A 10632-nucleotide genomic window follows, 5' to 3' on the forward strand; every position below is an offset into this window, starting at 1 on the left:
ATTTTTACCCTGGGGCCTCAAAGCTTGCAAAGTTTGGCCACAAGTTTTGACATGAATGCCTCCCCTCCCCCCTCTAATACGATTTATATATGTATTTATTCATTCCTTTCTGAAATCTGTGGAAATGCAGCTGAAGGTGCAGACTGACTGACATGGCTGCTGGAATGGAAAAATGACTTCCCTTATAGGTAAAATTATGACATTAACTGATCATTGTTTTGGTGATTATTTAGTAGTAAGATATTTTGTAGTGCATATCTTATCATGATAATTTACCTCAGTTAATCAAGTCCATGCACTTTTTGTACAAGTCCTTTTATACTCTAGGGGTGTTGTACAGTTACATTATAGCCAATCAACACAGCGATTGTTCCAGACTGTTTTTGCCATTGGAAGCAAATTTGATAATATTGTTCCTTTTACTCTTTCAGTTATGACACTTCTTTGTACTTTTTTAGTGATATTTAAGATGAATGCCTAAACATTACACTTTTACAAAAACAAACCATACTGTCACCACAAAAGAGCATTAAAAAGGCTTTATTTGAGAAAAGTCAGGCACATGTTGACAAAACATAGTTGATCCAATAACACAGGTAATGAAACATTATGTTTCATCAGCATGAAAATAGCTACATGTGGACATGATTGATCACAGGATAGGTGATTTAAGTTTAAGTTTAAGTAAGTTGTGGTAGTGCAATGTATCCATTTGTTGGTTGTACTTCTAAAAACAGTCTACAACACAATCAGTAAGAAAATACACAATGCAATTTTTGGGTTGAGTGTGAGAAGAGTGGGTATGGTGCTCGAATCACTGAGGGCTGAATGAGGCACAGCATGGTCTATGGTTGCCACTAGATTTTTTGCTGGCAGGAATGGAAAGTGCAAGATTTCTCCAGATCTGTTGGAAACAGAAAAAGACAAAAACTGACTTGGGAATTTCAGAGCAGGTACATATCTTTATGGTGTCTGTCTAGAATACAAAGATACAATTTTAATGTGAATCTGTTAAATTGCAGTCCTGTTAGTCTTGATTTGGCCAACAACAGTAGTACAAACCTGGAGTGGTTTCACTGCACTGTCTGAGTGACTTCATGGAAATCATGTACTGTTCTCCCAAAAAGTCTGCATATGTTTTTCCAGCTTGAACCTCCTGGAGACACTTAGTAGAGTCCTTGAAGAGGAGGTTCTTTCCTGACTCTGACTGGAACATCCTGAATGTGGCATCAGGGACACTGCTACCAAACTTGGCCTGTTAATAAAAATAAAAATGAAGATTTAAAACCAACATATTCCCTTTTAAGATCTGACCTACTTATATTATTTAACATCAAGGCCAGAAATCAACAGGTGTTTAAGGGTAAAAGTGAGGAAAATACATGTAAACTTAAAAACAAGCGTGCAAAATGCCCTTTTTAAATTTTACCCCTTATCTTATGCCTCATGACTTAAAAAATCATCACCAACCTGCTGATCCCGGAGAACACTAACAACCTCGCCGTGGCTCTCTGGACGAGTCACCACAGCGTGGGCGGGCACGAGAGCCAGATGACAAGAAGCGTAATCAGTGACTGGCACTGGAGCCTTCCCAGGGCAGATCAGCTGGTAGTCAGCAGATTTCACACCACTAGCCCATGGCGCTACATTCTTGCCTTTGACAAGAAAGGTGGAAGAATGTTTGGTAGTTTTATAAAAAAAAAAAAACAACAACTTATATTTATATATATATATATATATATATATATATATATATATATATATATATATATATATATATATATATATAACTTATATGTATATTTGAGATGAAGACAGGCCAGTCTCTTACCATCACTGTTTTCTGAAACGATTGTGTGTTTGATGAAGGCAACATCGCCGGCATTCTCAACCAGACATCTATAATGATATGCAAAACATAACTTGGGCAATATGAAGATGAGGTTTACAAGCCTGAGCAAGGTACTCTGGAAGTGTAATGAAAAGGAACGAAGGTTTGTCATTTTTGAAAAAAACATTTAGTTGCTTTGTTAGATGAGAACATTGATAACACTCTCATGCCTGAGTGTTAATTAAGAGCTGGAGTTGGGAGGCAGTTAGTATAGCTTAGTCTAAATAATTAAACAGGGGAAACAGTTGGCCTGGCTCTCTCCAAAAGTTTAAAAAAATATATGCCTATTAGCAGCTTTAGAGTTGCTGGAAGAACTTTAGAGTGAACCAGCTAGCTGTTTACTTCTGCTTACAGTCTTTGTGCTAGTCTAGATTAACAAGCTCCTGGTTCAAGATCCATACTGAGCTCACAGACATGAGAGTAGTATTAATGTTTTCTAATTCTCCGAAAGAAAGCAAATGTGCATATTTCCCAAAATGTCCTTCCTTCCTTGAACATACTGTACATGCACGTAAAATTGTATGCAGAGTAATTGCATCGTTGTCCTACCTAAAGGCTCCAGCATAGCCGTAGTACTGCTCTTCAGCACTGGCTTTGCACTTATACTCATCTCCCACAGCTTTGCCACTGCCACGACAATTAGTACAGAATGGAGACGTGCTGTTAGCTCCGGGGGCACAGCCGCTACTGAAGAACCTGGCTGAAGAGAGGAGGAGACATAATGTGTTGGTGCTGCACTCAGAGGTGTGGAAAAGGCTATAATGTCTGTTAACAATTATATTTATACACTACAGAATGGTTTCACCACATACATTTTGGAGGAAATGTAATTTCTGCCTGGATTATGTTCTCTCACAATGTTCCCAGTCCAGGAAATGTTATGTTATTCTACACTACAGAAGTCGTAGGGAGGTGGTCGGGGTGGATGTTGGGTATATGCAAAGTACAGAATTTAGACACTTTGGTTAAGGTTAAGAAAAAAATTGGGGTTTTAACTAAGACCACAATCTTAACCTAACCATAACCAAGTGTTTCAAGTTGCCTTAACATATTGCAACCATAAAGAAAAGATGTTTTAGTTGCTACAAGTGGACTTTGTAATTAAATATGTAAACAGTTTGCAACCTTACAGATACTGTATGTTCAAACATTTCCTCACAATGTTGATAGACAAGATTATCTGGGCGGCATTATGTTTCTTTCTTAACATATTTATTTCAAATTTGTTGTATATGGACAGAATGTATTGCAGAAGAAGCACACAGTCACTTACTGAAGTCACAGTCCTGAGTGCGTTGGTGGATCAGACCCATAGGGATGTTCCAGCCAGCAGTTCTGCCGACGCCCGTGTGGCAAGACCTCTTGCCCTGAAGAGTTTCCCAGGTCACCCCTGAATCCCTCTTTACCACAGCAACAGCATAGTAAGACGAAGCTGTGGCTACAAGAGTGGAAGTACAGAAGGAGATGAATCAGAAAACTATCCGCCTTATTAGTTATAGTTAATTTAAAAGTTAAATTAAAGTTAAGTTAAGAGATACACATATATGTACTGCTCTGTACTTTACAAATAATTTCCTAATAATTTCCATGAAGTGTCCTGGAAAGAACTACGCCATTTGTTACTTTTTTACAGAAAATAAAATGTTCACTTGGTACACTTCCAATAATCAATTCCGGTTAACTGCTCTAGAATCTAGAAAGTCTTTTAGCCAGTGCACAGGTCAGCTTAACATGCCACAATGTGACGTTTGTCTATAGTGAAGCACACAACTCCAGATAGATGGAGAATAAAGTTTAAATAATAAATGAATAGGCTAATTAATGCAGATTTATTTGGATTCAAATGGAGTTTCTCCTTTAAGAAAATTCCTATTTCCTCATAATTTTTTTTTCCCCCCAGGAAACATCCCCATGAAATATTAGGAAATTAATCACATAGACAAAGTCTTATTGACTAGATTTTTTGTTTTTGTAATATACTGTGGTGACATAGATGAAATCTTTTCTTTTGATGATTTCCTCAATTCTACATTACAGCTAAATCCCACACTTTTCTAACCTAATTCCATGATTATACATGATGGGAAATTACCAAGTAATTATATGTTTTTAATCTAATTTTGTCCATACCTCCAGCGGTGCTGCACAGCTCTGTGGAGAGAGACACAGATTCAAATATTAGAATTATGTAGAAAAGGTGGAATAAAACACAGACTTGTATGGGGTGGTTTCTGTGCTATCTAAGCCTCATACCGCTTTCATACTGCTCCACCATAGCAGGAACCAGACCACACTTCCCTGCTGTGTACACCTGTCCTCCATCCACTGCCATTGCGTCAGCCTCTTTACTCTACAGGATAATTGAGATCACAAATAATCATAGACAAACACCACAGAATGGAACAAAACAAATTCTCACATTTTCATCCAAGACTGTTTTACCATAATCATTTTCAGGCACTCTTCAACTGTGGCACCCCTTGCACATTCAATGGCGGCGGTGGCGTCATCCCGCACGCTGTTGATGCTCCAACTGTCACACTTGGCTGTCTCAGCATGGCCCACAGCACACCATTTAATGGCAGTGGATGTAGTGCCTGTCGGCTCTGGAAAGTGAAGTACAACCATAAGCCAATGTCTGCTTTCTAATAATGCGTTTGCGTGATGGTTTGTATGTTAATGTGTTTTTCATCTGCTTATGTTTACAGTACCTTTCTTAAGGGAACGGACAATGCTCATGTATTCAGCACCCAAATACAGGAAGGAATCTGTGTTTGCGGGCACCTGCACCAGCTTCAGTGTTGAGTCCTTGAACATCAGGTTTTTGGCAGGTGCATAGGCTTCAGAGGAGAAGAGGTCAAAGTCCGGAAGAGACTGAAGAGAAAAAGCTCATTATGTAAGCACTGAAATACATTGTAAGGGAACTAAAACACAATTAAATGAATCCTTTTATATCGTGATTCACTGCATTTCTCCCTCATCTACCTTATCAGGCAACTCTACTACTTGCTCTTTGTGCAGTACAAATATCTGGTATCGTACCTGTACTGAACTGAGGTGAGTCCAGATTAATTGAGCCAGCTGTGGGTCCTTGCGGGTGACAACAGCATGAGCTGGTACTTTGGCCAGGTGGCAGTTTTGATAGCTGTCGATAGGCGCTCTGGTGTTATCCTTGCACAGCAGCTCGTAGTTGCTCTTTTCAGACTCTGAAAGTGTGCCACAACAATGTTTTAAGTTTATTTTTCCTCTTACAATCTTCTAGTTCTAAATAAATAGATTCCGTACCCATCTTCTTTCTATGTTGTATGCTTTCCCAATCACGTAATCTACATAAAAAAGTTGCTGTCCATAATATTCAGTGATTGTGATATAGATGTGATGATGCCGGGCAACGGTGCTGTTGCTTTATTCTTTGGTATTGAGGAATATAGGAATATCTAATTTAATTTAAAAAATATGATATAAATATATATAATCGAATAACAATAAAATATAAAAAGATAGGAAGATGTTGGCATTTAACTGAAATAAATAAGACTGCTTGTATTTCATACTGTCATAATACAGTTTTGAAACAACTGATGATTGTGTGATACTGACCAGGTACAGTAAGATGTTTCACAAAAGCCACATCTCCAGCACCGTCCTTTAGACACCTATTAAGTAGACCAATCAACATTAAAGGTGTGTTTGTTACCAGAGGTATAGTGTATATCCACTGGGTTTAAGAAAGCATCAATTTTTATTATTTATCAAATAATACAAATGTCACAGGATTACAGACTGAGCTGTGACAGGTTATCATATTTGGAAGATAAATGTGTAGAGGTTGATAGAGGACAGTAAAAGTCATAGTAGAACTGAGAAGGATCAAAGAAAGACTGATACTGACTGGAAGGCTCCGCCGTAGTCGTAGTAAGGCTCATTGTGAGACCTGGAGCAGTCTCCTCTGCACAGCTGACACAGTTTGCTGCTCCTTGTTGCCCCCGGGACACAGCTGGCCGAAAAGTACTCGCTCACCGCTGCAAAACAAAAAGCAAGGCCGTGGCAAAGGTTTTAGAAATACTGAGGTTATGCTTCCCCGCCCACTCCCTTAGGAAAGTTTGACCAGACTGTTTCAACATTGTTTTTGGTATCCTTTGGATTTTTATTCTGTATAGTAAACTCTTCTTTTCCAACATGAAGCTATTTAGCAATATAATATTTATGTTGGTCCTTAAAATAGTAAAGATTATTTATCAAATCAGCCTATAGAACATCCACTATGTTAAAGGAATAGTTTGACATTTTTGGAAATGGGATTATTATTCACTATTTTACCGAGAGTGTGATGAGAAGATTGATATCACTCTCATATCTGTGGTAAATATGAAGTTACAGCCAACAGACAGTTAGCTTAGCATAAAGGCATTGTAACTTCCTGCTTACAACTTGTCGATTTACACTTTTACTACATTTTGTTACCTTTGGACAGAGCCAGGCTAGCTGTTTCCCCCTGTTTCCAGCCTTCATGCTAAACTAAGCTAACTGGGTTATGGCTGTAGCTTCATATTTAACTGACAGATATTACATTACATTAAATCACAGTTGTCTAAAACTACATAAAGGAAATAAAACTTCCCAGAAAGTGTACTGGGAAAATACTGATTTTCCTCAATGGTAGGCTATAGCTGCAGCTCTGACTAAAAGTATAAATATTATGTTTGATTGTCTTTGTCTTTGGTGACTTTCATTTGAAGATTGTGCTAAACATTTAGTGTTTACTCACCCTCCTCCACAGGTTTGTCTTCAATGCCTCTCCACTGAATCAAATTCATAGACACCAGAGTTCCTATGGGGATGTTCCAGCCTGCAGATTTCCCCAACCCAGTGTGGCAGGATTTCTTCCCCCTGAGCTGGTCAATGGTAAATTCAGTGCCCTTCTTCACCACAGCAACAGCGTAGTAACAGGTTTCCGAAGCTGGATATATGCAGAACAATTGTGAGCAAAGAGTTAAAACATGTAGCTCATTCAAAATGCTATAAGACTTTCTTGTGCTGATTTCATCAGTAAATATGACTGATTAGTAAACATACAGGTGCCGTAGTCCTCTGCAATAATGGGCTGCAGGTCATAGTTCTTAAGTCCAGCAACGTAGATGTCCCCTCCATCCAAAGTGATGGCATCTGCCTCACCAGCCTGATGAACAAAACACAAATTGTTATCAACCAGCAACATGATGTTGGATCTCTAGCTGAAAGATATTTGACGAATGGTTTCTTGCATAATTTGGTAGTAACTAAATGCAGTGGTGGAAAGTAAAACATTTATTCAAGCACCGTAACTTTTTACCATGCTGTGTACCTTTTATTGAATGCTTCAATTTAATACTACTTTATACTTCTACTCCACTTCATTTCAGGAGGAAATTGTATGTGTTGCTCTTCTACATTTATGTGATGGCTGTAGTTAACAGTTATTTTACATCTCTACAACATATACAAAACATATGATATATTTTATGCATACTGAGTATTTTTACTGTTGATAGCCTACTTTTTTTCTAATAATACATAGCCTCCATAATAATATTAATGTAATGCTTTAAAAAGGGGCCATCCTGCATAGTGTGAACATTTTCCTTTGATACTTTAAGTTTGCTGGTAATACCTCTGTACTTTGACTCATTAACATTTTAATTGCAGGACAAACTTGTAATAAAGTATTTTTTACATTGTGTTAGTGATACTTTTACACGAGTAAATGATCGAATCCTTCCTCCACTGGGCACATCATTACTATCTTTTTGACCATTGCAATAGCCTTTTCATTTATTAGCCATTATTATAGGCAACAAGATGAAATAAAACTGAAGACAGAGCTATGAAGAATCATTTTCTGATGGGATTATTTATGCAGCACATCTCATTGAGTGTGTGCTCTGTATAATGTTACTTTCCTCACCTTGATTGCAACGATGCAGTCGATGGTGTTGGTTTTCTTCACGCAGGAGAAGGCAGGAGCTTTGGCTGCAAGGGCCTCACATTTCTCATGTTCTTTGTCCGACTTGACGCACCACCTCACCCTGTCAGCTGGGGCCGCGAACACGGCGGCTGCAAAGGCAGATGGTTAAATAACAATGCAGATACATGGAGCGTTTAGTAAATTTGTGTAAAAGGTGCCTGTGGAATAATATAAAAATGTCTTTACCGAGGCATCCGAGCAGCGCAACAAGGAGGAGAGTCTGCATGTTGGACGGCGGGGTCTCCAGGTCAGCAGAACAGAGTGTCCGGCAGGCAGCTCAGGCTTTTTATAGCAAACCTCGGACCGAGCTGGAAGAGGGAAAAAAAGAAAAAGTTTGCTCAGGTTTCCTAATGTGTGCGTGCATGGGCGTGCGCGTGTGTACTTTAGTGTGCTGGTAGGATACACGGGATGGCAGAAAAACAGAGAGATAAGGCTACATGCGCTATTTGAAATTTCAACATACTGGAAATCCAGACTATCCTCTGAAACTTCTCAACCATTGTTTGAACTATCTGAAATTATCCATCATGCACTTTGAGGACACCTCCATTACAAGTACAAATCCTGCGTTCAAAATTTCAGTTCAGTATTATCTACAAAATTACTTCAAGTATCAAAAGTAAAGTAAGTCACATAACGGCTTCCTTTAGTGTTATATTGTCATATATCATATATCATTATTATGCATTATGATTATATTTCATTTATGTGTGAGAAGCATTTTACTCCTGTAGTTGATCATGATGGAGCTCATATTAACTAGGCCTACTTTATAGGCTACAATTGATTGGTTTAAATTATAGCTGTGCATCATATTTCATAAATTGATCATGTGGTTTGTGAGTAAAAAAGTAACTTACAAAATAACCAGAAATGCAGAAACAAATCATAAACATAGTGGAGTAAAAAATACAAAATTCCCCTCTGAAATGTAGTGGATTAGAAGTATAAAGTAGCATAAAATGGAACCTCTATCTCAAAATTGTACTCAAGTACAGTACTACCTAAGTAAAAGTAGGCCTACTTAGTTAATGGCTTTGGGGTGACTACTGCTTTATGAAGACAAGGAGAAGTTCTGCAAAACCTGAATACTATACTGTAAGTAATTATCCAGCCACTTCAGGCAGAAGTGTAAATAACTCTGTCACATTCATACCATCAGAAGAAAAAGGCAAAAGCATGTAAGAAATTGCATTAATCAGTGTACTTTACTTAGAAAAGCTGCAGTGTGACCCACATATGAGTTGTGTTTACAGAGACAATGTTGCCCAACCCAAGAGCAAATGTTCCTGTTGATTTTTGTAGCCTTACTTGAACCAATATCCAATCTATCAAACATTGAAATATCACCCAATAACTTTCACAATATATTTCATGTTTCACAAGGGGCCTTTAGTGGTGCAACTTTGGAAGATCCGAGACGTGGTGCTGGACGGAGTGGATATTTTTACTGTCATGACATTGGCTATTGCTATATATGTACACGTACAGTGTCTTATAATAAAACATTTTCAAGTCAATGGGATTTACAGGAGTAAATAATCATTTTAAAAAATTACTAAAAGTATAAATGAGAATCAGGTGTAGCAGGAGAAATGCAGATGGAGACATATCAGTGACAATGAAATCTGTCTGGAATTATTCCTCTTATTGATTTTGCCCTGTAAAGCAAATATTTGAAGCTTGAGTGGATTTTCCCAACAATGAAAGGGGATAAAAGGTAAAACTGTAACATTATGCAACCATACTCAAGGCATTATATTATACATTATATATTATATATATGTATAGTATGTCAGCAGGTGTAAATGGACACGTGTATCAAAGTATTACAATTCTTGAGCAGCAAAATCAAAATGCTTAGAAAAGCACATTACACAACATTTTATTTGCACAGTTGAATGTCCATTACGTGCCCAAAGTAGTGCACAAAATGCCCTTTAAGCTGAATCATTACACACTATGTAACCCTGACCTTAGTCTCACCCTCACCCTAACATGACTAAATATTTATTTTAACCCCCCATGACATAGACTAGGAAAATATAGTTCACAGACTATCAGGAGATCATAAAAGTAGTGACTGCTGCAGTGCAAAATATACTTGAAATTGACATTTGATCAGCAATAAAACTAACAATCTACTTCCAGTAGATTCTTGATTCCATGCTTTCTCAGTTGCCTGTTGAGTCTAGTGTCTGAAAACGTTTACTACGACAAGTATTTTATTTCATGTTAAAGACTGAAAACAAATGCTGAATTGTATGCACTGTTGCTGACAATGAAATAGAACAAAAGTGTGTGTTACTCTTTCCCATGTATTCCAGTTACCAACTTCTCCTGACATTCCTTACCTGACCACCAGTCGTCCTTGTTGTGTGGACCCCCTTTTGCCCTCAGAACTGCCTTAATTCTTCATTGCATAGATTCAACAAGGTGCTGGAAACAATCCTCCGAGATTTTGGTCCATACTGACATAATAGCACCACGCAGTTGCTGCAGATTTCTCTGGTGAACACCCATAATGAGAACCTCCCGTTCCACTACACCAAAGGTGCTCTATTGGAGATCTGGTGACGGTGGAGGCCATTTAAGTACAGTGAACTCATCGTCATGTTCAAGAAACCAGTTTGAGATGATTTGAGCTTTGTGAGTGCTCATATTATGCTCATTTTCAGGTTCATAATTGTATGTAGAGGTTGTTCCAGAATAGGTTTACATGGTTTAATTAAAAAAA

At 38.0% G+C, this 10632-nt stretch overlaps 1 protein-coding gene across 3 annotated transcripts; it reads right to left on the reverse strand.

Moving 5' to 3' along the window:
* Positions 1 to 524: 524 nt before the first annotated feature.
* On the reverse strand, positions 525 to 8221 carry tfa (transferrin-a). 3 transcript variants are annotated; one of them, XM_031294298.1, is made up of 17 exons: positions 8082 to 8221; positions 7836 to 7984; positions 6968 to 7070; positions 6660 to 6851; positions 5784 to 5913; positions 5492 to 5547; positions 4934 to 5097; positions 4603 to 4765; positions 4334 to 4497; positions 4145 to 4241; positions 4022 to 4042; positions 3165 to 3329; positions 2441 to 2591; positions 1832 to 1899; positions 1471 to 1655; positions 1063 to 1255; positions 525 to 904 (listed from the first exon to the last, which is right to left on the reverse strand). In XM_031294298.1, the coding sequence occupies exons 1-17, from the start codon at positions 8119 to 8121 to the stop codon at positions 858 to 860; spliced, it is 2088 nt and encodes a 695-aa protein (XP_031150158.1). In that variant the 5' UTR covers positions 8122 to 8221; the 3' UTR covers positions 525 to 857. The 3 variants fall into 3 exon arrangements, 2 of the variants coding, with proteins under 2 accessions (XP_031150158.1, XP_035861034.1); XR_004898293.1 differs by lacking the exon at positions 525 to 904 and having other exon boundaries at positions 1089 to 1255; positions 1471 to 1707; positions 1789 to 1899; XM_036005141.1 differs by lacking the exons at positions 525 to 904; positions 1063 to 1255; positions 1471 to 1655 and adding an exon at positions 1676 to 1707 and having other exon boundaries at positions 1790 to 1899.
* Positions 8222 to 10632: the final 2411 nt, after the last annotated feature.

This window comes from Sander lucioperca, chromosome 9 (assembly GCF_008315115.2).
Source record: "Sander lucioperca isolate FBNREF2018 chromosome 9, SLUC_FBN_1.2, whole genome shotgun sequence".
NCBI classification, from domain to species: domain Eukaryota; kingdom Metazoa; phylum Chordata; class Actinopteri; order Perciformes; family Percidae; genus Sander; species Sander lucioperca.

Coding starts and splice junctions, on each gene's coding strand:
- tfa (XM_031294298.1), bottom strand. CDS start 8,121: ATGCAGACTCTCCTCCTTGTTGCGCTGCTCGGATGCCTCG. Junction 4,242..4,333: donor AGTGCCTGAAAATGATTATG/GTAAAACAGTCT, acceptor ATTATCCTGTAG/AGTAAAGAGGCTGACGCAAT. Junction 1,256..1,470: donor GTGTTCTCCGGGATCAGCAG/GTTGGTGATGAT, acceptor TTTTATTAACAG/GCCAAGTTTGGTAGCAGTGT.